Source organism: Cibotium barometz, chromosome 47, assembly GCF_041138505.1.
Source record: "Cibotium barometz isolate CiBa-2024 chromosome 47, ASM4113850v1, whole genome shotgun sequence".
NCBI classification, from domain to species: Eukaryota; Viridiplantae; Streptophyta; class Polypodiopsida; order Cyatheales; family Cibotiaceae; genus Cibotium; species Cibotium barometz.
The window spans coordinates 20,227,405-20,254,989 of NC_141092.1; the positions used below are offsets into that span (position 1 = coordinate 20,227,405).

The window sequence follows — 27,585 nt, forward strand, 5'->3', positions numbered from 1 at the left end:
TTTTCAAATTTTAAAGGTTTTTGTTCTACAACCCCTCAAAATCTACAGGTTTTTATACCCTTAAGTTTCAAATTTGAAGGTAATTTTAAAAATCTACAGGTGCAAATTACACTATACCCGGGTTTTTTTCGAACACTGGGCCTAATTCGAAAATCGCAATGTTTCCTTTTACTGCTATATATTATTTTCATTATTCTCATCAATATATTGTTACTTTATTGATTTAACAACGTGAAACGGGCTCCTGGTTTGCGCACCTGCTGCAACAGCGCTTTAATCTCATCTTGTTTGATGAATAACTATTGTGTTTTTATCTTGGAGATTATTTTGTCATCTTTGCAGAGAGTTTTTTTTGTGGAGAAAGAAAAGGGAGTGGCCTGCGTAGTGGTAAAGGTGAGGAGTTCGAATCGTAATGGTCTCAGATACACACACACACACACTTTTTTTTGGTGAAAGCCACACACACACACACACAGTACACATATTATTACGGTATGAACTAGGATTAACATTAGTGTATAGTTGCAGCAGAAGTAATGGAAGCAGATCCTTATCTCTACGCAAAGCTCGAGATATGCATGAAGAAAGGAGATATTTTAGTACACAAAAAGCATGCAAAGGACTCGAGATTGGCGGCAACAGTTCTGGTTTGGAAAACTTCCAAGGCTTTATGGTACAAGATGGGGCTTAGTAGCTGCAGGAGAATCATCCCCATACTGACAGGATTTGCGGTTTAAGCCGGCAGTTAATGACAGGATTTGCGGCTTTAAGCAAAGGTTGGAGTGACAGTTAATGACAGGGTTTGAGGTTTTAAGCAAAGGCGCAAAGAAACTGTTGTTGTTAACGACGGGTGGCTGCGCGTATCTTTTGATTTGAATGCAGCACATGGAGCTCCTTAATCCAGGTTTAAGAGAATAAAAACGGTGTCAGGGGGGTTTTATTTGAATGGTAGCTCGTCAATATAATTCCCAAGCAAGGTGCACAGCATATCGATCATTTCATTGCTTTACATGCAGTGCTTGTAAGCAAAAAAATGAATGCCCGAGCTAAGGGTTCAGAAGAAGGGGGATCTTTAGACAAGGATTATATTGAGATTGCCGAGCTTAAGCTAAGATTAGAGGAGTATGCTTCTGCTAATGCTGCTTTGGCAGAGAGGCTAGAAGTTTGCGAAAGCGAAAACAGGAGGCTACTACTGGAAAATGAGGTTCTGTGTGAGCAACTGAGAAGGCTTAATTCTGACCACAACACATTAATCACAAACACCTTGACAATTCATCATGAAGATGGAGAGAAATCAGGAGCTGCTGCATCGAGGTTTTTGACAGGTGAATTAGGACGTATTAAGCCTGGCTTAAGTTTAAGGCACCATAGGGCTACCTTGGATCTGGAAACTGCTAATCGATTGCTGGCCGCCTTAGAAGATGCCCCCTTGCACATGAGCTACTGCGACTCTCAGCTCAAGTATGTCTGGTTCAATCACACTTTGAAGGGCCTTACCCACGATGTAAGCATTATCCTTACCCTTAATTCTGTGTTTAGATCGCGGTTTGAGAATGGTTCTATTATATTCTCAGAATTAATTTGCTATTATAACGTTTCCAAGCCCATGGTGCTTTAGTACTGCAGAATCCAGATGCCAATTCTCTTTGGATTGTTATTAATAAAGCAAATTAGCTGAATCGTTGCATTGCCAATGTTTTATTGCGTATATGATTACTCTTACTGCGTAAATCTTTGCATTGCCAATCTTTCAAATCAATACTGTTCCACAAAAGTCAAAATAAATAATGTCTGTTGCATCTTTTTAACCAAGAAATGATTGTTTGGAGTGGTGAAGGTTAGGTTGCCTTTAAATTGTGTGAATATTTATTTTCTTGCAGTAGTAGTAAGGACGAGGGAGTAAATTGTGTTTCATTTTCAGTTTGAATTTCATATTATATTATATATGTATATATAATGAAAGATTGATTATATATATAATCAATCTTTCATTATGTGTTTCATTTTCAGTTTGAATTTCATATTATATATATATATATATAATATGTATATATATATACATATTTATATATATATATATATATATATATTTCGTTTTCAGTTTGAATTTCATATTTTATATATATTATATATATATAATATTGATTAAATGTAATGAGGATTGATTATATATAGGAGATTGTGGGGAAACGTGATGAGGACATAATTCCGATGGCCTCGGAGGGGCTGAGGCAGTTCATAGATCTGAAGAGAAAGGCGTTGCAGACAGGCCAGATACAGGTGGGTGAGGTCACGCTGGATTGGCCGGAGAATGGCCGAGTGACGTGGATGGTGACCACCAAGCCCCACCTCAGCCACGATGGCTTCGTTGTTGGCGTCTCCACTGCTTCCATAGACATCACTGAACAGGTTGAAAAATCTCTCTTCAGCACCTCCTTCCTTCCTACATATACATATATATATATATATATATATCAACTAATTTACTTGAATTCCATTTTCTACTTATTATTATTATTAACTTTAATACCATACCTTCCACTGCTTTCCAGCCCTTTTTTAATCCTTCCTTACTTTTAATAACATAGCTCTTTCTCTCCAATTTATTTTTATTGGCCTTTTTCACAGGTTGAAATTAAAGAATGCCTTTTTAAGCTTCGTGCTGAAATGAGTGCTCACAAGGTCACTGAAGATGAGCTTCGCAGAGCAGTACAAGTAACCGGTATACTTTTGTCTCCACACAAAAAGGAAATGCATGTAAATGTTGGGTATCAATCATGCATCCACATTTTTAAAAACATCCTCATCATCATAATGCAATCTTGGGGAGCAAGCATGCGTACATTTTTAACCTTTAGTAACATGCTTGCAATATTTCCAAACTATCATCGTGCAAATCTTCGGCAACAATCATTCATACATTCTCATAATTCTTTAATGCATTATTACTATGTGATTTTGCATACAAACACTTCTCTTTTTAAAAAAAGAAGTTATTATCTTGTATATTCTCCGAATTATTGCGTAAATCTTGGGCAGTCACATACATGATTAGAAACGTTCGATTTTGCCATTGCGACTTTTATACAAGCTAAATAATAATAATATATAAGTGTGTTTTTTTAAAATGTGGAGTTTTTAATGTGCAGAGGATGCCATACAAGCTAAGAACGTGTTTCTTGCAATCATGTCCCATGAGATACGAACTCCATTGAATGGGTTGTTGGGTCTTGCGGAAGCTTTGGACTCTTTGGAGTTGAGTGAGGAGCAAAGGGAGCTTGTGAGTGCCATCCTCTCCTCCGGGGTCATAGTTGCTGATATCTTAAGCGACATCCTCGACCTTGCTAGCATGGAATTTGGTAATTCTCAAAGAGTCCCTTAATCCACATCATTCTCTTATTCATAACGATCTCTTTGTTGGTAATTTTAACTAGTAATTTTAACTATCAATTAAGGTGGTTTTAAGACTAGCTCCCGAATATTTTCCCTCAACTATTTTTCCGCTCTTTGTTTTTGAATTTTGCTGCATTAACTGTATAGGTGGGTTGGAGCTTGAGGAGAGACCATTTGACCCATCGGAGATTGTCCAAGATATCATGAAGATGGCCGTGGCGGCTACTCGTGGCAAGGATGTAGTGGTGAAGTCCGAGATTATGAACGAAATGCCTAGTAGGGTAATTGTTTTTTTTTTTTCCCTCCGGCCCAATAACATACCATTCAATCAGTTTTTGATTTTACGTATATCATAGCCGAACATTACTCCATTAAAGTGGCACTCATCTTGGTAGGTGATAGGGGATGCCGTTCGAATCCGGCAGATCATAAAGTACCTCGTTTTGAATGCCATTAAGTTTACAGAGAGAGGCAGTGTTGAGATTAGGATAAACGTACAAGATCCTTCAATAAAGCAGGGTGATTCTAATCCATGCTTGGAGCAGCTACCTGTTGATATTGTTGGGAGTAGCTCAATTTCCATTGATCTGCATCAATCTCACGTTATGCTCTACTGTGAGGTTGTGGATACAGGCGTAGGAATCCCCAAGGAGGTGATTATATTTCCTATATTTTCCCATATTTTGCACCATTTATCCAATTCGTATATGATTATGAGCCATATCTGAGACATAATTATATGTTGTTTTACTATGCTACCAGTGTTTTTCTTTGATTTATAGAGTCCCCAAAGTAATTGGGGGTTTTGATCACCGCCACAATGCAGGCGTTCGCAACACTCTTTGACAAGTTTAAACAAGTTAGCGAGGGACTTACTCGATCGTTTGGAGGCACGGGTCTGGGTTTGGCTCTTTGCAAGCGGGTTTGTGGATTTATAACTATTTTAAAAGAGAACTAATTAATTAATTTGGCTTGCAATTCTTTTTTTAATAGATTGCTACGCGAGGCGCGCACACACTGTATATGTGTAACGTGCAAAATTTTAAAAGATGACGACGAATTTGACTTGCAATGCTTCTTTCTTTTTTGAAGATTGTTATTATGCTCGCACTCCAGCCTTGGCCGCGCGAATAGATGATTTTTATTTAAAGCCATACACGTCAAAAACCCACACTCTTAACACACACACTGACACACCACACCACACCACACCACCCCCATCCCATCCCATACAAAAGATGAGTTTCAAACTCACAGCCATAGGTCACAGGTGACCGCCCTTCTTATACACGCAGTGCGCACCAGTCTCACTCACAATATACATATACATACACACATATATATATATATATATATATATGGTGGATCTCTTTTGATTGATCACTTTCATAAATGCATGCCGTCTCAGATTAAATAAATTTAGGTACATTTATAAATTATCAATTCCTATAATGGTGTGTGTGTGTGTGTCTCTCTCTCTTACAGGAGGAGAACCGTTACGTACTGAATTATGCATAATTGTTAATGGTGTGCGTTGCAGTTGGTGGAGTTTATGGGAGGCCAACTGCATGTGAGCAGCGAAGTGGGGAAGGGTTCGACGTTTGCTTTTACGGTGATGTGCAAGGCTGTGTGCGAAGAGACATTCGAAGGGGGCGTTCTACTAGAAGTAGACGCAGCCGAGACTGCGAGCAGCAGCAGTAGCAGCACGTGCAGCAAGGTGGAGGAGCTAAGCCAATGTGGCGGTGCCACGTCGTCGGCTGCGGGCCCAAGGATCTTGCTGGCCGAGGACAATCAGGTGAATGTGATGGTGGCTATATCGATGCTGAAGAGGCTGGGTTTCACGGCCAAGGTGGTGGCCAATGGTGTGGAAGCGCTGGAGGCCATCCGTAAGGATAAATACGATCTGGTCCTGCTGGATATCTGCATGCCCCTCATGGACGGCCTGCAGGTCGCCCACGCCATCCGCCGTTTCGAGCAGACGGGCGAGTGGCCGGGAGACGACTTGGGCGGCCTACAGAACATCACCCCACAACCACCACCAGAGCTCCACCCATCCGGACAAACGTCGCTGCACTTGCGTACAGAAGTGTCTTGTTCTAGTGGCGGCCCACAGCGCCTGCCCATCGTGGCAGTGACAGCTAACGCTCTGCGATCCGACGTGGACAAGTATTTCGCCCACGGCATGGACGCCTTCATAGCCAAGCCCGTCATGTTCCAGAAGCTTCAAGAGATTCTTCATAGGTATCTTCCCACACGCCACCACCATCACCATCACCATCACCATCACCATCACCATCACCGACACGCCAGCGAAATCTAGCACCTTCTCTCTTACCCCCAATTCTTACTGCACTCGCACATAGCCCCCTTCTCTGTATAGCATTCATCCGTCGTGTGCGTGCGCTTCCATGTACCAACACCACCTGCCATTGACCCATCCCACCCCACCCCACCCCAAATACCACATGGGGGTCCTAATGTACGCTTCCCTTATCATAATACAACACAAAATTGGAGCTTTTTTTCGTTTTGGTGCTTCTTTTTTTTTGGGGGGGGGGGGGGGGGGGGGGCACATAAGGCGCAAACTTTGTACTCTCTGGCATTGTAGCCTTTGTTTTTTTAAAACAAGTGTACCAAAAACATTTTATCAATTCATGTTGTAAAAGGATAAAAGCTAGAAAATTTTAAAGACCCCTTTCATTTCTCCGTCGTAGAGCCCAAACACATAAGAGGTAGGAGCATTACTATCCCTCCCCAAAGGAGTTCCCAACCTCCTTTGGGGAAGATGCTCAAGAATAGGGAGAGTTAAAGCATGGGAACCCCATACAAGCTCAAGAATAGAGGAAGCAAAAGCATGGGAAAGTGTGGTTGAGAATTGGTTGAGCAAAGTCGAAGAAAGTGCACTACCCCTTACACGCTCAAGAATAGGTGAAGTATAAGCATGGGAAAGTATGGTTGGACAAAGTTAAAAGCATGTGAAAGTGTGGTTGAGAATTGGTTCTCGTTGGGTGAACTCGGTTGGACAAAGTGGAAGAACATGTAAGTGTGGTTGAGAATTGGTTGGATACATTGGAAGAAAGTAAAAACAGAGAACTCTATTGGGTCGAATTGGTTGGACAAATGTGGTACCCCTACCACCTCAAGAATAGGGGAAGAGCTTTGGAAAAAGAGAGATCTCGGTTGGGACTCAAACATGTAAACACTTTCCACGTAGGATGAGGATGAGATGGGAGATGTGGGGTGGAAGATGCAAGCTTAAGAATAGGGGAAGCAAAAGCATGGAGACCTAAGCAAGCTCAAGAATAGAAGGAATAAAAGCATGGGAAAGAGTAGTTACAATGACTTTTCACAAAGGATGAGGATGGGGGCAAATATGTGATGCGATAAATTGAATGGTCCCCTCCAACTTGGGAGGACCTTAGAATGACGACCAAGTGAAAGATGCGAAGAGTAATTTGATTGGCATTAACTTGGTGGGATGAGAGGTGGTGGTGGAAAATGTCGTACTTATAAATGTACACATGGCAGGAAGGGGAGATTGGGGGGAAGGGGTTGGGTGGGTATATTGTCAAGCCCTTCGTTCCAAAAGTTTGTTAAAGACTAGAAGTCACCTATAGAAATTGAATTTCTTATTGGGACTCTGTGTGTGTGTGTGTGTCTCTCGGATGGTACGTGGATTGAGAAGAGAAGGGATGCTTAAATGAACAACTACATGAAGCCATGTCAATGATGACTGATTGTGAGTTATTTCTACCCAAAGTTAGTATTCACTTATCATATGGTCAAACAAACTGAAAAGCACAAAGATAGTATTGATTGCATAGGAATACACCCCAATGGCAACTCAACCAATTAGTACTAGGGACATGTAATCATGAAGTAATCACTTATTAAATTTGATTAGATTGGGGTTCTAAAAGAGCTAAACAAATTTAAAAGGCACAAAGATAGTAAAACAATGCAACTTTAAGCATAAGAATGCAAATTAACCAACGTTAAGAGTAGCTCTCAAAGAAGGCACGTGGATACTTTATTGTTGGGGTAGAGCACTCCATCGAGTATTTCCACAAGTCCAAACCGAAATCAAATCAAAAAGTTAATTGCCACAATGAGAGTGGCTCACAACAAAGAAGGCACGTGGATAGTCTATTGTGATGAGGGTAGAGTCCTCATTGAAGATTTCACAAGTCCAAACCAAAATCAAAACGAAAGATTAATTTCTAGTGAAGGTGGCTTGTAGACCTACTCATTGATTGGTAGGATGTTTTCTTTAGATAATAGACTATAGATTTAGCCTAAGAATGGCATGATCTCTATGTTATGTATTTGGTTTCATAACTAATTTGGCCTTACAAAGGAGATGCTAATATAATGCACAACATTTTGTACATTTAGTTTCTTTTGCATTTTGGATCTAGAGAGAGAGAGAGAGAGAGAGAGAGAGAGCTTATGCCTTGAGCTTGACCCTAACTTCTACTTAAAGAAAGTTACCCTAGAGTTTCTTCTTTTGTGTTTACTTTAATAGAGTTATAAACAAACAACTCATTGTCTCGAAAAGCCTTGGATTGTTGCTAGGGCCACAAGTTGAGGATATTTATAGTATGAGAGCCACATGATTTGCGAATGAAACATGACTCAAGACATACCTTACACTTCAAAATGCACATAATTCAAGTATATTTATAAGAGTCACTTTCTTATGATGATACTTTGGGTAGATTGGGCCATAGGTAGACAAGGTCTAATCCCATCCTTTTGTAAATATGTTGTGATATTAAAAAAAATAGATGTATATTTATTATAATACTTCATAATATATGGTTGTTGTGATCTGTTCCCAACTCTCTCCAAAACTCTCTCTCATTCACAACAAAGAGGAAAAACAAGAAAAACAAATGTTGTGGGGAACTTATCTGGCCTTTGATCTCAAATCTCTTGAAGCCATCCAAGCTCACCTAGTGGTTGCTAGCTCCTCTCCTTTGAGCTCTCTCCTCAAAGCTGTCACCAAGGAAGCTATTTTACCTCTTACAAAGGACTTACTCTCCCCTCTCCTTTGATCTCTCTCCTCCAAACTGTCACCAAGGAAGCTATTTCACCTCTTGCAAAGGACTCACTCTCCCCTCTCCCCTCTCCTTTGATCTCGGATATCTTGAAGCCATCCAAGCTCTTACTAGCTCCTCTCCTTTGACCAAGGAAGCTATTTCACCTCTTGCAAAGGAATCACTCTCCCCTCTCCTCTGATCTCGGATATCTTGAAGCCATCCAAGCTCTTACTAGCTCCTCTCCTTTGAGCTCTCTCCTCCAAGTTGTCACCAAGGAAGCCTCCTCTCCTTTGATATTGAATCTCTTGAAGCCATCCAAGGTCTTGCTAGCTCCTCTCCTTTGAGCTCTCTCCTCCAAGTTGTCACCAAGGAAGCCTCCTCTCCTTTTATATTGAATCTCTTGAAGCCATCCAAGGTCTTGCTAGCTCCTCTCCTTTGAGCTCTCTCCTCTCTCCTCTCTCCTCTGCGGAGTCCTCTCCTTTGAGCTCTCTCCATCGGGTGTGTGGGTAAATAAACAAAATGGGGTGACCTTTCTATCACCCAATGTGTGGTAGATTGGTTAGCTCATGGAGTTGTTATTCAACACATCTTGTGTTCGAATCTCACTCCCGTCGGATAGATCATATTTGGTCTCTTGGGATTGTTCCTATACGATGTTAAAAAGGGCTTCTTCTTCTTCTTCTCCTCCAAGTTGTCACCAAGGAAGCTATTTCACCTCTTGCAAGGCCTAAATCATACGTACATCGGGTTAGTTTGTTTCACAAACCCTAGAACCACACATACATCAGGGCCGTTCATCTTGTAAACCCTAAAATGTATGCCGCCTAACCTCAATTGAGATTCTAAAACCACTAAGTTCCCCCCCCTCATTCTCTCACATCATTTTCACTGTTTCACACTTATTTCTCTCTTGGATTGAAGGGTAATTAGTGGGCTTTGAATCAAATATTAGTGGCATTTTAGAGCTTTATTAGTGATGGATTAGTATTTTCTTAGCATATCATTGGACCTTTCACATTGGCTTGCCTATTTGTGTTAGGCTGAGGGTCTAGCATGGAATCACGTGAGGAGGGCCGTTCGTCTATTGTGGAGCTCATTGCAGAGATAGACCGTGAGTTAGTGGCTATTCGTAGGAGTGCTAGAGACACACCATTTACTTTACATATCGTGTCAGACTTGGAGGCGATGCTCTCATCCCTTCGTCTATTGTGGAGCTCATCGCAGAGATAGACCGTGAGTTAGTGGCTATCCGTAGGAGTGCTAGAGACACACCATTTACTTTACATATCGTGTCAGACTTGGAGGCGATGCTCTCATCCCTTCGTAGCCTTCATAATGTTGTTTATGTAGATGAGTGGATACCACATCACTGTATTGCTCCAGTATCACATGGCTTGACATATCGTTAAACACATCCAAAAAGAGATTACGTGGTGAACCACAACTGTCATGAGGATCTTTCCAATGGCCAAGCTCATAACCCTCAAGGTCTCCAAGCTCTACAACTCCTTGAGAAGCAATTCCACCGCGCCTCCTGCGAGTGTTGTCACACTGCCGCGTTGCACTACGGGTACCCGTCCTTCCTGTCACCTTACTTCACTCACACACACTCACTAGCATGCATTAGGGGGGAGAGAGATTAGCAAGAGGTTTAGCAAGAGCAAGACTCAATTGCATAATGGGAGAGTATGTTATATTATGAGAGACACTTATATACATGGCCATAAGTGTTCACACTCACTTAAACTGTGGCCGACCGGGTACTTTAGGCTCATAAGAGGCCTAATGCTATTACAATGACTACTCTCATAATATATCCATGAAGTACATCACTTAGGACTTCATCCTATCTTGCTACCACATAATCTTGAAGCGGGAATCGCCATAAATACTCCGTCACACCATTTTGGGCGCTCGTCCAAGTTGTAGCTTTGGACACTACTGCTTCATATCTTGAATGTATGACCCTTTGGTGTATCTATTGTGACTCCTTGATGTAAGATAATGGCGGTAGCTCTTATTAACCCTAGAATTGGGTTAACATCTCCCCCTTCCTAATGGGCGATCGCGTCCTCATGATCGTGTTGAAGACTTGTGTGGGGAGAATGGACATTCAATGGTCTTTGTTCCTCCGGAAGGAATAAGAAAAGCTAGTTAGTGAATGAAGAGGTTAGTTTTTATTGGGTGTTCCTAACCAGGGTGGGTGTGGTAGGGTTTTTTGCGAATGATTGCATTTTTATATTTGTGTGAGCCATTTTTTTTGAGCTTTTTGCTCACTTTTTTGGCAATCATAAGAAATGTTACATGTAATTTGTGTTAGTGGGGATACTAAGAGATGTTAATAATGGGAGAGAAGAGAGGGAAGGATCCGGAGGAAATTGGCCTTCGATGATGTCCCTTTGTGTGGCAGGATTCTTGTTAAATATTGTCGAGGAGGACCTGTTCCTCCTTTCTTCTGTCCATGTGCTTTATATTTTTTTATGTATATTTAAGTGCTCTTATGAAGCAGATATACATGGAGTACAAGAATTGAGTCATATAAACTCTTATTGAACTACTTTATGTTGAAGTAGCCACTTGTTGGTGAGGATTGAAAGAATCACATCGACTTGCGAGGCTAATATAGATATCTTCACTAAGGATTGAAGATCATTGATTTGTGAAGATGGTGGCATTGTTTGGAGAGGTTTGTAATTTGAAGAAAAATTCCACGCGATGGATTGTACCATTGACTAAGATTTCACCCACCACATGGCCCCCCCATTTAGAGATGTACCTGGAAGCTGTCGATGGTGAGGCTTTGGTACAAATGTTCACCTATGTATGAGTTTGGATATGTACTCATGGAACAACAGCTACATTAATTTAGCCAAAAGAATAGTAAGCAATAAGCTTAATAAATATATAATGGCTATTGAAGATTGTTGGAAAAGTGTTAATGCGTGAGATGGCTTCCGTGAAATGGCCTAAACCCGTGAAAGTTAATCTCGTGAAATGGTGTTTTTGTGAAAGTGCAGGCCATGAACTGGAATTCCGTGAGAGGTAATTCTGTGAGAGTGCAGGTCGTGAGATGGAATTCCGTGAAGTGTAATTCCGTGAGATAGAATTCCGTGAAAGTGCAGGCCGTGAGATGGAATTCCGTGAAGTGTAATTCCATGAAATGGAATTCCGTGGAAGTGCAGGCCGAGAGTTGGAATTCCGTGAAATGTAATTCCGTGAGTTGGAATTTTATGAGATTGCAGGTTTTTTTTTTAAAGGCCGTGAAAGGTTATTCCGTGAAATGGCCTAAACCCCTAAAAGTGCAGGTTTTGACCTCGATGATATTTAATTGAGATGATTCTATGGGTCAGCTAGAGCATGACATGCAAGCAACAGGTTCTTGTACACTTATGCTTCACATCCAGAGGGGTGATAAGAGCATTGTGAGTTTATCTTTGATGCGCTCATAAGTATTCGTTATAGACGTGGAAATTGATTCTTGAATTTTTGGCTCACATGTTGTCGAGGCAGTAGATAAAAGTGCTCATTCGTTACCATTGGGGTTGCTTGAACACACAAGCTCTTGTGTAGGTACTGAATGTATGAGAGTGGTTGAGTGGCTTGCTTGGTGTTGCTTGGGCCTCCACGCTTGTTGAACTTTAGGTGAAGCTGTTGGGGTTGAAGTTGTGTGGTGAGGTTTTCTTCACGTTGTTCGAATTTGGCAACCATATGATGCGATTACTATCATAGTATCCTTGTTGTTGAAGCACATGCATGTGCACTCATCTTTGATGAACATTATAAATTGGTGGGACTGATGTGCTTGGTGCTGAGGCTTCCTTCTTTGTGCAAGCTTAGGGGACTTTGTGATGCGCTTGGGAATCTAAGCTTTGGTATTTTGGTAGTACCCTTGTGCTTACAATAATCTTTGGCACCCACATTTGTTGACTTGGTGGAGTTTGGAGGATCTCACATAGGCTTTTGTGGATGGTGTTGTGGAGTACTTTTTTTTTTCCTTGGCCTTTGAGTGCTGCGTTGAGGAAGAGGTTTTGACTGTCGAGCACCCAAATCTGACTGGAACCTTCATAGTAGCCTTGAGCTACAAGTAGCTGATTTGCCACCCACATCTTGATACTATTAAGATACCTTGATTGTGGTTGTCGTGGTGGAGGGTTTAGGGCCCTCCTTGACTTTGGTTGGCACTAAGGCTGCAGGGAGATTCATGGGCATTGTTGACGATGATGAGGCTAGATTCTCTTGTGGAGTGGCTATCGACGATGACGAGGCCTTTGAGCATGTGGTTGTCTCCTTTGGTGAGGTTTGTCGATGAAGATGCATAGGCTCTGGGGCCTTTCCTTTGAGTTTCTTGTTAGAGATATATGGTTGGGCTATGGGGACTTCTTCACTCAAGAATAGCTGTTGATTGCGAGGTTTTGGCATCAAACTTCATATGTGAGGATGGGTTTGAATGAGTAGATGTTCTAACGGAGTCGGTTGTTGACGTAGATGGTAGGTCATTTTGTAGAGGGGCTTCTATATGGAAGAGGCTTGTAGCCTTTTGCATTCAACATCATAGAAATCCATTAAAGTTGGATCCTGTTCCTTACAGTATGGTAACTTTTTATTGTTGACCACCATGATGACTCTATCGCTAACAAAGCACAGTGGTGCTTGGGCAGCAATAGTCCATTTATGCCTCAAGATCAAATCTTCTTCCAACACATACTCAACCACCAAAAACTTGCAAGTAAGGGGGTTAGTTTCAATATACATTGTATGTTCAAAGTACCCCAAACATGGCATGTTCAAGTCTTGTGTAAAGGGTATTCTTTCAGGATGTGCCATGAGTATTGGTTAACCTAACAAATCCTATAACTCGAAGGTCATGAGATTGTGTTCTCGTGTTGGATAAAGCTGTGCTTAAGCTGTAATGATTTTATTTGAAATTTCCATTCCAACCAGAATCCCAGGGATCTTTTCAGTAAGATAAGTCGGAAGTTCCAGCTCCTCCAAGGTCTCTTCCTCGTGTAAATAGCAATTGTACAATGCCTGCAAGAGTGTTCAAGGTGACTCTTTGTATGGATTCATCTATTGAATACAATTATTCACCTATCCAAGTTCCACCAAGGATGACATGATACTCAAGGGAATCTAGGGTAACATGGAATGTAAATTCCATATCTCCACCGATAGTTTGAGTAGTGTAGCTAAAGTAACCTGGAACTTCAATGTTTTGTCCATTGGCTCCTCTTGCAAGACTATTGTGTGTAGTGATGAGTTTAGGTTGTCCCAATGACACCCAAGTGTCTATTGTCATGATGTTATGACTAGCTCAAGGGTTAATCAATGCGCGTTTGCGCTTAACATCGTTGCATGTAGGGAAATCCAACCATACCATGATAGAATCTTCCAAAGGAACCATGGATGTTTCAGTTTTTGCTTCAGCTTTAGATCCCGTTTTTGTTTCATATTCCCATTCACTTTCATCCTCATTTTCTCACGTGCTTTCTCAACTGTATAACTCGTCCAATCTGTCTCAAATGACTCGTCCAGTCTGTCTCAAATGACTCTTCGATAGAGAGTATGTCTTCCTCTTGAAAGGAAAGCGATATTCCTCTGGGCTTTGTATTCTAGTTGCTTTTTTAGGATTGGCATTATAAGGCTCAATCATAACCGGTGATCCTATAAGACATTCAACCAAGCTAAGCATGCTTTCCTGAGCTTGCCTTTTGCATTCTGCATATGTCATGTGAACATTATTATCAATTTGGGGTGGTTGGGTGGGTTCTAGTCTCTTGATTGGTCTATAAGGTGCACTGAGTGAAGAGTCAGAACTTGTTTCATTCTCACTCAGTGACGTATTAGAACTTGTTTCATTTTCTCACTTTCTTTGGTTTGTTAGTTTTTCATTATGCTTGCCCATGCGACGAGATCAAATTTTCTTTTGGGATTTTGTACCATGTATCGCACATATGGGTTTTGTGGTTTGTGTGGTGCTCTTTAAGGTGGATGCTTCTTCATCATGTAAAGCTTTTGGCTCCTTTTGGTTTATGTCTCCTTTTGGGTTTATGTTCTCCATAGGCTCCTTTTATTTCAACCTTGATTCAATAGCTTGTTGTCCTATGTCTTTCTTGGTTTTAGAAGGTTTTGCTTTTTCTTTTACGTTCTGCTTTAAAGCATGTTCTTCTACCCATGTTGAGGTATTGTCTTTTGCGTTCTTTTTGACTATTCGTTGTACCTTGGATTGTAAGGGTGTAAGCACATTCAAGGGTACTGTGGACAATTGCCCGTTTGTATCTTAAGATGTTAAGAGTTGTATTTTTGTGAGACACGTTGCATTGAAGTAACTCGCCTTGGGCAATCTTGGAACATGTGATCAATGCTATATCCTTCACACATGGGTTGCAAGGTGTTAGTGATTATGGGCATGGAAGTATTCTAAACTATGCAGTCAGCCACCTTGTGAGGTCCACGACAATAGAAACACTGAAGTGTTCAATTAACTGCTTCTTAGGCAGTTTCTACCCTTTGGACTGTTTCTGTTTGGTGCACGGGAGATCGAGGTTTTGAGTCAATTATGGATGAAGTGGGACACTTTTTAGTATCATAGTCAAAGGTTTTACAATATATGCAGTATAGAAAAATAGGTGCCTTGTATGCACAATGAGGATTAGGATGGTCGTAGTGATTGCACTCAACATAAGGCATTTCGCTCCTCACTTGTAGAGGTATTAAGGATGTTTAGATTTGAAGGATTTCATCCTCTTGTAGAGATGTCGATTGAAAGCTTTTAAGCAAGGATGCATAGAATTCAAGAAATGACAATTCCGAGACTGATCATTCTTTAGCCATTGTGCTTCACTTGGTTTAGATGAGGAACATCTCGTAGCATGATCATCTTCCAGCATGTTGTCATTTACACTTATTACTTCATTACAACATTGTCGAATGTTTTCGGATTGGATACAATGATCAAGTTGTGTAAGCTGTTATTCTTTAAGCCCATCATGAAACATCTCTTCAATTGAGAATCGTTTAATTTTTCCCATGACTCACATCGTGAGTCCAAGAGTTTTATCCATAGGATAAAGTCTCTAATGGATTCATTTGGTTGACGCTCAATTGAATAGAGTTTTGCTGCTGCACTCCATCGAATGAATTGAACAGGGTCTGTTGTTCCGTCGTATTTGCCCATGATTTTGAAAATTTATACGGCCGTATTTTTGTATGAGTCACTGAGGCCGTATGTGAGTGCTCCTGTTGGGAGAGACTTATTACTGAGTTCTTGGGCTACCCCCTTCATAGACTCGTCATTATGTCCATGGTGTGGGCATCCAAGAAAGGGTTGGTACCTATAGGACTTGTAAGAATGTTAGGTAAGGGACCTAAGCCCGCTGGTGGGATCGACGTGACAGGGGGTGTAAAACCCGATGACATGTTTGTTATAGGGATGGCCAATGGTATTGGGAGGTGAATTTGCGGCATAGATCTCAATGGCTCGAAGATGTCAGCCATTGGGTTTAGTCCTCCTATGATCCCTGGCAATCCCTCTATCGTTGCCATGTCGGATTGCGTAATTGGTCCTTAATGAGCAAGCATAGTTTTTTTATTATATTTTTTCTCACAGTCCATTATAGCCTCAAGAGGCATGGCGTACTCTTCATTGGGTCAAATGGGTGCCCTTTTGCTCTAAATAGCTTAGGTGCTATACGTACGTAAACGACCTTAGAGAATTTTTTGGAAAAAGTGTATGCTAATAACTTCCCAGATGGAAGAGGAGGCCCTAAAACCTATTTTCCATCACTGTCTCAAGACGGAAAAAAATCAAGAATTTTTTCCAGTTTCGCAACGTTTTTGGGTGTTCCAAAAGGAATTTTGAAAAACTCTGTATGAGAGAGTTGTAGTATTTTTGGAGTACTACACTTTGTTTCCTTGAGTGGTCCGTGATTTGTTGTTTGGACCCTTCAAGAAGTTTCCTGAATATGGCTTGTCGTCGTTTTCATGCTGTTTTTTTTAAACGATTTTTCGTGGTTTTTTGGCTGTTTTTTGTCTCGATTTTCGGGTCAAATTTTGAGGCTGCTGGTCGGAGGTCAAAATGATCGATTTTGACTTCGGACGGCCCAGTCCAAAGTTGAAGAGCTCGATGTCAGCTTTTCGATAAGTCCTAGAGCGCCTTCACATCGGATATATGGTTTAGGAGATACAGGCCTCCAAACAAGGGCATTTTCTAGAGTTCACACGTTGTTCACGTCATGAAGCGAACTGCATGGATTTTATAAAATTGACTTTGTTTTTGGTTGCGTGAATGAAGGGTCTTACACCATGAACCCTTTTATCGGTTCACGTTGTGAACTCCGCCTTCACGAAAAAGTTAATTTTTTTTGGGTCGCGTGAACAAAGGGTCTTACACTGTGAACCGGACTTCACGAAAAAGTTTTTTTTTTTGGTCGCGTGAACGAAGGGTCTCACCCAGTGAACCCTTATCTGTGAAATTACAGAAATGGTTCACGTCGCCACCCATGAACCGGACGGGATGGACTTCATGAAAAAATTAAATTCATTTTTTTCGGTGCGTGAATCCTTAGGCCGTGAAGTTGCAAAAATGGTTTACGCCGTGCGTCGAACTTCACGTAAAATTTAAATTCTCTTTTTTTTCGACGCACGGGTTTCGAGGGCGTGCACCCTTAGGCTGTGAAGTTACAGAAATGGTTCGCGTTGTGAACTCCATGGACTTCACAAAAAAATTAAATTCATTTTTTTTTCGACGCTGGTTCTGAGGGCGTGAATGCTTAACCAAACTTCACGGAAAAATTAATTTCATTTTTTTTTGTGAAGTAGTGGAAATACGAATTTTTCTTTTTGGGGGGAGATGTTTTTTGAATTTAAAATTAAAGAGATATGGGCATTTTTCCAAAAAGGTAAGTGGGAATAAAAAAATCACCCTTTTTATGACACCCCTTACACCCTTCATAAATGACCCCTAAATGGACAATTTGACAACTCATGAGCATCTACTCATTGAATGCTCATTAGCTTTAATAAGTTATATTAAAAAAGTGATTAAGAATTAATCCAAGATTAATCCTTTCACTCATCTTTCTCTCTTTTATACCATTTAAGGACTCTAATTAACCACTAATCCTTCCTAATTAATTCACACAATTAAGCACATCATTGGATAGAGCAAAGGAATGCTAATATTTGTGTATCAACAAATGTATAAATTAATCTAAAATAGGAGATTAGTTAGACTCTTAAGTGTGGTCTCCACTTTTAAGGTAAAATTAAGCAAAGAGAGTCAAATTTCTCCAATTAATGAAAAAATTGATGTAATTAGGTGTTTTGATGTATCTAGATGCTCTCAAAACATTCAAAAACACTAATTTCGACTACTCATATGATCAATTTAGACCTTAATTAACATATTTTCTAAATTTTTTACCTCTTGAATAAGATTAATGACCCTTAATGACAAAAACCAATCCATTAAGAGAAATTAGTCAAATTCAAGGGTTTTTTTATGGTTTTAAGATTTTTTTTTTGAAAGATTAAGCTACTCCTAATGCTTGCTAACACTCTAATGCAAACCATTTCAAATAAAAAACACACAATTAAGCTAAAATTAATGATTTTAGTTTTATGTTTAACACTAAAGAGAGCTAACATTCACTAAAAATTACATTCTATTGCATTGTTTGATGCAATGGATTCAAACTAAGCCTAACACAAACTATGTGCAAGCCCTAAGAACATGAAAAACTATAATAACAACAACAAAAACAACAAATTAAGCTAAAAATTAAGCAAAAGGCATTCTTTTCAAAAATAAGAAAGAGAGCTATTCTACACCAAATCACACACAAATCACCATCAAGTCGACATCTTTTTCATGGGAAACCATTAATCAAGATAATGGGCAATGGGTAATGCGTAGATTAGAGCAAATACGATAGAAAAAGCCAAGGGTTATACATTCGAAAGCCAAAGCATATGATCATGGAGACAACATAGGGCAGATCAGTTGATCTTGCATATTCGAAAGTTCCACAGGTCTTCTGACGTGACATTGCCTTACTTACCCTTGTATCCACAGCTTATTACTATGGAGGTTTTTTGGCGACCTCTCCCTTAAGATGCACCACCATTTCTCCGCGATGCCTGCTTGCGCTCTATGCCTTGAGGACATAGATAGTACTAGTGGATATGCTATGGGATGTTATAATGAAGCAACACCTTTAGATTAGGTTTAGGACTTTGGTCATGGGCTCAAGTATAAAAAGGGGCTCATGGACTATCATTGTACCCTTTTTGACCTTTTGACACCTTTTGATATTAGTCATCATGACTCTTGGAGCCTTATGGCTTTCAACCTAGGCTTATGGAGGAGAAGGCTTTTTTCATCCTTTGGTGAAAGGCTAAATCAGTTATACATTATGCATGATTTCTTGCTAATTGCATGTTAATTAGTATAATGATTATCCCTAATCTCAACTTATTATCACTCCATTTCATTTGGTATCTAAGCTCCTGGGCTTAGATCCTTGCTTCGGGAGTGATGACATGATAATCATTTTCAGATTATTCGTAATTCAAATTTTAGGATGCATTTTCTTGATCATGATTATTGATAATCATTTTTGAATTACTGTTAATCTAGTTTTGTAAAATGCATTTCTTTGATGATTATTGTTAATTATTTTCGGATTAAAAATTTTCACAGTTTTTAAAATGCATTTTCTTGATTTTCTTGCATTTCTTGATATTCTTAAAAATCTTCTTGATTTTCTTGAATTTTAGAGAATTTTTGCATGAATCAGAGTCTATTTTCATTAAATCTTCATACAACCCTAGTTTCCTACTATCATTTGCAAGATCCTTTGAGTTCTTTGCATTTTAGGGAGATTCCTGGTTGCTGTGCAGTTTTTGGTGAAAGTTTCGTTAGGCTGTACAAATGTTACAGATTTTGGTGAAGTTTTCAACAATAGTCAACAAAGTGAAGATCTATTGCAGGGTTATTATAATTTTCTTACAGATTTGAGTACATAATATTACTGTGCGGAGTTTTCAGATTACTACGTGGAGTTTTTAGATTGCTGTGCAGAGTTTTCAGATTTACTGTTTGCAGAGTGCTGTGCTAAGTGAAGATTCATTGCAGTTTTGAACAAATTTTAGTGTAGACTTCAGTGCAGTTCAAGATTAATGAAGTTTTCAACAAATCTTAGAGGAAGTGCACAAAATTTAACTTCATTTCATGTTTCTTGAAGAGTGTGCAACTATGGCTTGCTCAACAAGCAAAAAATTGAAAGACAGAGGAAGATTAAGTGAATCTTTACCACTTTTGACAAAGATTGCATAACAATTGTAAAGAAATTGTGAAAGCTTCAAGAGTAGTGAATTACAAAGAACATTAATGAAATGATGTAGCTCTTGAGCAAGAAAGTGTGCAAAAACTGTTAAGTCTTTTTAGATTTGTGCAAAAGCAAGGTCTTTTTAGATTTGTGCAAAAGCAAGGTCTTATCATAGATTAGTGTTAATCTTTTAAAGATTAATGCTAAACACACTTCTACAGCAAAGATTGATCAAGCTATACTAATTTTGATGCTAAAGTGTACAAGCTTTACAATTTCAAGGTAGAAATTCATTTACAATTTCAAGTGCAAAAATTCAGAAAGTTTGTTGGTTAAAACTATGTTGGCAAGTATGGCCCTGCTGAGAATTGAACCTAGTCCACTGGTGTGAGCTAGTGTGCCCCATACACCACCACAGGGTTCTCCTAACTTACATACATGACTTCTTGAATGTGAAGATCTCCCAGCAATAGTGCAGAGTTTGGATGGGAAGGCAAACAGTTTGCAACTTGGATCTAGAAGAGTTCCTTTTGTGACAAAAGAGACAGCCTGTTCTCTACACATAGCACATATGAGTTGACTTACTGTACAAAGAAGATGGAAATAGTCTTAAAGACCACGGATTTTTTTCTTTTGCTGCTACATCATTAGAGGTGAGACAACCAACACAATCAAGTATCACCCCTACAATAAAGAAAACTCCTCGCCTTGTTTTCTGAAGGCTTAGCCCCAACATTTTTACAATACAAAACAAGAAAGCAATTTCTCCTCTCTTTACTACCAACATAGATGTGGAAACTTGGCATTCTTGACCCCTTGGCTGCTAAGCATTCCATATTCATGCTATTTGCAGCAGTAAGAGTACTGATGAAACTTTGCACAATGCTTGTGCATTAAACTGATTTTTAAAAAAATAATGGAGAGGGGTTCAGATAGCTTGGATGGAATGCATCCAACATTGATCTTAACTCAGAAAGATTGGATGGAATACATCTTACATGAAGTGTAAGCTTATCGCATCATCATCACAATTTAAGCTAGCACCGTTAAACGGCCACACTAGGGAACTATCTTGGGCAAACAAGAATTTCAGAGGATTTTCAACGCATTAAGCAGTTTTGAAGCGGCTCAGGTGGACGTGGTCAAACCAAGAGTAGCTATACGCAACCTCATCATAGCCTTGTCACAAGAGTAGCATGGTTCGCTTGTTTACAGATAACTAGAGCAGTGTGGAGCAGGCATTTCTTGCATTTTCTTCCGCCAAGCTCAAGGTGCTTCAACTATAAGCCTTTTCTTTGTTTAAGGCTTGGCCATCATCACTCAGGTCAGGCCAGTGTAACACCTATCCATCACAATCACCGTAGGCTGGTAGTGTAATAGGTTCTTCATAGGAACAAAAGAAGCGCTTCATTGCCTTTTTGTGAGACTCAGTTCCTCGCGCACTAAGAAGTAGCCATCCGTGATACCCTCCACTAGCCTTTCTTGAGAGAGACTAACCAATGCTGTTGAATTTTCGTATCAGCCTCATTATAGTTGCTTTCATTTGTGAAGCAAGTGCATTTCGTAGCCGCCGCAAGTGCAGTTTCATAGTAGCCATGCGGAACTTCTTTCAGCATGGAGCTAATGTTTTCTTGAAGCTCTTTGGTGGAACTCACAGGCGTAACCCAAAGTAGTAGCATGTGGTGTTAGCTGTACGTTTGAACAAGTTCACAGCAGGCCTTGTCTCTCAAACATTTCAACGACTCTCTTCTCTCTCAAGCATTTCACAGTAGGCATCACAGTTGTCAGTTCGCCGCTCTATAGCAAAAACATTTCAACGACTCTCTTCTCTCTCAAGCATTTCACAGTAGGCATCACAGTTGTCAGTTCGCCGCTCTATAGCAACCACAAGAGGAAGCCTAGCCACTAATGCAAGCTTACGAAAGCTGGCAAGAGCATCGGCTGTGCTCAAGGAGAGGTGTTGGAGATAGCATCGACTGTGTTCAGAGAGAGGGTTGGCTGTGTTCAAGGAGAGCAGGTCACGTTTTTTTTGCCTTAGTAGCGTAAGCCGTCGGCTGTGGGGGTCGCATTTTTTTTTGGGCCTTAGCAGCATAAGCATTGAACTCAGTTTCATAGCAGTTCAACACATGTTGACCTTGTTTAGAGCAACAACATGTGACAAGACAAGCAACTTACGCAATTCATTAAAAAAAGAAAAAACATAGGGTTTCTCTTGTTCCAACCTTTTAATTCCTAGCGCAAAGATACTATCACAGAAAACAAAAAAAAAATAGCGTGGATGTGGGTTTCATAGAAAACAAAAAAAAAATAGTGTCGCTGTGGGTTTGGGAAGCTTCATCTAGGGTGCAGAGCTCTCAAGTCAAGCACAGAAGGAGAGAAAGCCTTCGCATGAGAAAGAAAGGAGAGCAGAGAATAAAACGTTTGTGAGAGGAGAGGATTATATAAAAAAATGTTTATAGCTTCTATCACTTTAGGGTTTTACTCATCTTCTTTTCACACCCTTGTCCAGCCACACTTCATTCACACTCTCTAGTCCATCCACACCGCCTTTTATTTGACCATTTACCCTTGCCCACATTTCATACTCTCCCTCACCCTTAAAGTTTTTGAGATTGTTCACACATGTGTGTTGTTCGGAGAATAAAAATACTAAGATGAAAGTAGAATCTTAATCAAGATAGAGATTATAGCTCTCAAATGCTCTAAAATGCTCTCATGGTCATCCACTTGAAGCTGAAAATGCGGGCGAGATCTGTGTTTTCAACTCTATACTCGATCAAGAGTGAGCCTGATAGCAAGCACTTGATAAGAGTATTGAAATGCCTCTAACTCCCACTTCCACTATTGGAACTCAAGGCTCCCCCAATCTGCTGGTAGAACTGGCCTACCACAATCATGCTATGGGCATTAAAAGAAAACTTGTGATCATCCATTGTATCTTGGTCAAGGATGCACTTTGGCTTAGTGCAACTTATGAGATAGTAGTATATTGCCTCGCTATCGCCCTCATCGCAATGGAAAATACATCACCCTCTTGTAGCTAATCCATTAGCTCATCATATTTGATTATGAACACAGGAACAATGTGGACAACACTCGATGTGAAGGACGCTCGGGAGAGAGCACTATTTGTATCCATGCATCTGCCCATCCTCTCGAGGCACAATTTGATCAATCACCATCCATACATGCTCCACATAAGCATGTAAGCTGTCGTGTGCGAATTGTGGGGGCCACCATGCACGTGCATGTAAGCCCAAGGTGCTTAGTACTGTATCTCAATCATGGGGGCCTCTAAGGTCAACCAAGCCACAATCTACATACCAAAAGTCTCCTGACAATCCGAGCATCACGTGAGGGATAGGATGATGTTGCACTCCCACACAAATGCTAGGAGCACCACTCGACCATGTGGCGTGCATCTCGCTCAACATCTTGCCCAATTAATTACGTCTCAACACACATTTCACACACGTGCCCACACCATCATGCTACCCTTCCCATGATCAGTCTCAAAGAATGATCAAGTCACTGGGATACTAGACTGCACATGCCACCTATAAACCCATAATAAAAACAAGTGTTGGTTATTGTTTTCTTTAAGATGTTCTAGTAAATTTAGTTTATTTATGGATCCTTGAGAACTATAAGTACTACATGTAGAGCCAATAGAATTGTCATGCCGACTTGAACTCTGCACCACAACCATCATTCGACAAAACCCATCGTCGTCACCGACACCATGTGATTCCACATTCTCGTAAAAATATCATCATAGAGATGGAGACAGTGTTGCACAAAATGTGCATCATGTGAGCGATCATCATTGATATAGAAATGATACTCTCGAACAATGGCATGGGCCTCGAGGGTACTCGTTATCCCATGTACATGTGCCTCTTCATGTTGATAGCTAATGTGAACCATAATAAAAAATGCAAGGAGGAAGAGAGCTTGATCTCTTGCAAGAACACACACACACACACACACAAACCCTAGAAGAGAACACACAAGGTGAGAGGCTAAAAATTGATCTTCTTCTTCTTCAACAAAAGAGGTCTACTAAAGAGATAAAGTGACTAACACACATACTAGAGTATATACAAGCAATCCATAATGTGAACACACTAAAGTGGAGTGGATAGGTCTGGACTAGTGGGTGTAGTCCAACTGTAGAATCTTTGGCGAAGATATGTCGGTGCCAGCTACCAAACTTGCTAGTGATGTAAATGTTGAACGGTCACGCTGGTGCCTCGTGAGTGTCAGCTCATGTTGAGCTTGACATCTCAACACTCCCCCTCAAGCTCAACTCCAGATTGTGAACTCGAAGCATATCTCAAAATCTGTGGAGCTTCTTAGCTCCCAAGGCCTTCGTAAAGATGTTAGACCTGATTCTGTGTGGTGCTGATGTAGGCCAAGTCGATGTCACTTGCCAAGACCCTTTCTCTAATGAAGTGATAGTGTACCTTAATGTGTTTCAACTGCACATGGAAAATTGGGTTCTAGTGCTAATATTGTCACAATATATGATAGCCTTTCTCTCCACATGTAACCCCAAATTAGCAAGTAGCTTGCGTAACCAAGCTACTTCACACGCTGCCACACCGCAGCTCCTTTGTACTCTGCCTGTGTACTCGATAGGGCAACTCTGGGTTACTTCTTGCTGCTCCATGTCACAGTAGCACTCCCTAATGAAAACATACTAATCCACTAGTAGATCTCCTATATCTGAGATGCTACGTGCCCAATCTGCATATGTGTACCCATATAGCTCCAATGGTACACCTGCTGCATAAAACAATGCATAATCAACAATGGCCCTCAAATACCAAAGTGTGCATCGTACACTGTCAAGATGTGGTTTGCGCACAACCTGCATAAATTAGCTCTCTAAGCCAATATGTAACTTAAATCTGGCCTGCTAATCATGACATAGATCGAACTCCCCACAATCTTCCTGTACATAGTGGGGTTCTCTAACACATAGCCTGTATCTGCACTGAGCTTGCCATTTTGATCTAATGGCACCAACATTGGCTTACAAGCCATCCCATACTTGGGTAGCATGTCCAATACATACTGTCTTTGTGACAACCAAATACCATTCAGGTGTGTGAATGACCTTAATGCCCAAAAAGTGGTGCAGATCTCCCAAATCCTTCATGTCAAACTTCCTTTTTAGAAAACTTTTCACATACTCAATCTCTTCCAAGTTGTCACCTCCAACAATAAGATCATCTACATAGATGGTGATGATCACAATACCCTTATCACTCTTGCGCACATACAAAGAGTGATCTGCATCTGCCATATGAAAACCAATAGTGACAAGATACTTAGCAATCTTGTAATGCCATGCTTGTGGAGCTTGCTTCAGTCTATACAAGGCCTTACGAAGCTTACGTACATACTCTAGGTGACCTATATTCTCAAAAGTAGGTGGTTGATCCATATACACTTCGTCTTGCAAGTCACCACATGCAAGAATACATTTTTTACATCCATCTGATGTAAAAACCAGCCTTTAGTTGCAATCACCACAATCACAGCTCTCACAGTTGCTATCTTTACAACTAGGACAAATGTCTCCTCATAATCAATCCCATGTGTTTACGCATATCCTTTAGCTACTAATCTAGCTTGTACCTGCTTATGCTACCATCACTGTTATGTTTCACCTTACATCCAATAACTTTCTTGCCTTCAGGCAATGGCACCAAATGCCAAGTCTCATTTCCATAAAATGCTTGCAACCATTTCTTCATCCATGGCTTTCTCCCAATCTAAATTCCCAACAGCTTCTTCAAAACATGTGGGTTCAACATCTTGCACAACTTTATCAATATATGCATAATGATGAGCAACATAACCATCATATGTCAACCTATCAACAAGTTTTTTGAATCTCCCTGACCTACGTTGTCCATGATCACTACCTGGCATTTTTGCAGCTTCTCTTGCCTTTCTTACACTAGGAGTTTTAATAGATGGAATCCCAAGCTCATTATCAAGGCTCTGATCCGAGCCACTAGACTCTCCATCAACATAAGAATGCCTAGTAGAAATGTCGGGCATACCAAGAGGCTCACCATCCTTCTCTTTGTCTTTGTGTGATGTACCAACTATATTTACAGTTCTAGTATTTTGACACAGCTTGCCACTCCATGGTCTATCAATAGATCCAACACAAGAGGACTCTCCAAGTCCACTCAATGACTGTGTGAATGCTAACTTGCATTTTGTGTAATCACATTTCCACTTACATCAACCACAACATCTTTTCCAGCAGCGTACCAGCTACACATTTCATCAAACATAACATCTCTGCTTATCCTCAACTCACGTGTAGTAGGGTTATAGCATCTATATCCCTTTTGCTCAAGGGAGTATCCAATAAACACAGCTTCGTATACAACTCATCTGGCACATGCACGTAGGCAATACATCCAAAAACTTTCAAGTGAGACAAATCAGGTTTCTTGCCACTGAATTTCTCCTCTTGCGTTATATCATCTATGACTGCAGTAGAAGTCCTGTTCATGATATAAACTATTGTAGAAACAGATTCAAACCAATCCAATAACTATGCAGCATATTCTTCTCTGTTAATGCTCGCTCTATCTCTGCAATGTTTTTCCGCTCAGCAACTCCATTTTGCTGCGGAGTGTATCTACATGTAAACTTTCTCTGAATGCCATTCTTCTGCAAGAAATCAGAGAACTCATTGGAGAAGTACTCTCCTCCTCCATCTGACCTTAGGCACTTCACATGCTTCCTTGTCTTCTTTTCATCCAAACACTCTGAAATTTTGAAAATGAGTGAAAACTTCACTCTCCTCCTGCATGAAATACACCCACACTTTCCTCGTGTGGTTATCAAATGAATGTTACATAATACCTGTAGCCTATGGATGTAGTTTTTGCAGGACCCCATATATGTGAATGCACAACATCTAGTACATCCTGCTCACATTTATGTCATGTGAAAATACATGCTTTGTCTTCTTTCCAAATTGACATGCTTCACATACTTTCTACATACCATCAACCTTAAACTTAGGCAAGCCTGTCACAATTTCTTTAGTCTGCATAGACTTTATTCTTTGCACTTTTACATGCCCAATTCTCTGATGCCAAATATCTGTATTTGCAACAATTCTTGATCCATTTGCAAACATTGTAGCACTCACTTCAGGCATATTTACATTCAGTGTAAACATTCTGTCCACTCTATTGCCTTTTGCAACCAACCTGCACTTATCTTTAAAGTCTTCTACATAACAACCATCTGGGTTAAACCGCACCTGCAAAACTTGCTCAATCATCTGGCCAACAGAAAATAGATTCTTTTTAATGTTTGGAACATGAAGTACATCTGCAAGATACTTCACCTTACCATCCTGCATAGACAATGACACATCTCCAACATGGGAAATTAGATGAGTATCATCCCCTGTTTCAACAAAACCTGGCTTTTTAGGATTTTTTATATCCTTGAACCACTTGCCATGACTGGTCATGTGGTTCGAAGCACTTGAATCCACATACCATACATCATCATTGCATGTAGATACATCATTTTTTGACACAACATTAAGAACATGTCACTTAACAAACAACCTTTCATTGTCCTCATTACTTTGGCTAGAGGATGCATAATTATTTTGATGCACTTTTCCACTTCTCATGTCATTAACAAAACTTGGCTGTTCAGAATTTTTTATATCCTTGAACCACTTGCCCCATGATTGGTCATGTGGTTCGAAGAACTTGAAGCCACATACCATACATCATCGGTGCATGCAAATACATCATTTTTCGACA

General features: G+C 40.3%; 1 protein-coding gene across 5 annotated transcripts; it reads left to right on the top strand.

Moving 5' to 3' along the window:
• The first annotated feature begins 211 nt into the window (after positions 1–211).
• LOC147611489 (histidine kinase 5-like) lies at positions 212–5,918 on the top strand. 5 transcript variants are annotated; one of them, XM_086784583.1, is made up of 9 exons: positions 212–393; positions 529–1,504; positions 2,176–2,409; positions 2,629–2,722; positions 3,150–3,359; positions 3,541–3,674; positions 3,789–4,046; positions 4,220–4,315; positions 4,934–5,918. In XM_086784583.1, the coding sequence occupies exons 2-9, from the start codon at positions 1,034–1,036 to the stop codon at positions 5,711–5,713; spliced, it is 2,277 nt and encodes a 758-aa protein (XP_086640709.1). In that variant the 5' UTR covers positions 212–393; positions 529–1,033; the 3' UTR covers positions 5,714–5,918. The 5 variants fall into 5 exon arrangements, with proteins under 5 accessions (XP_086640709.1, XP_086640711.1, XP_086640712.1 ...); XM_086784585.1 differs by having other exon boundaries at positions 215–393; positions 523–1,504; XM_086784586.1 differs by having other exon boundaries at positions 215–393; positions 532–1,504.
• Positions 5,919–27,585: the final 21,667 nt, after the last annotated feature.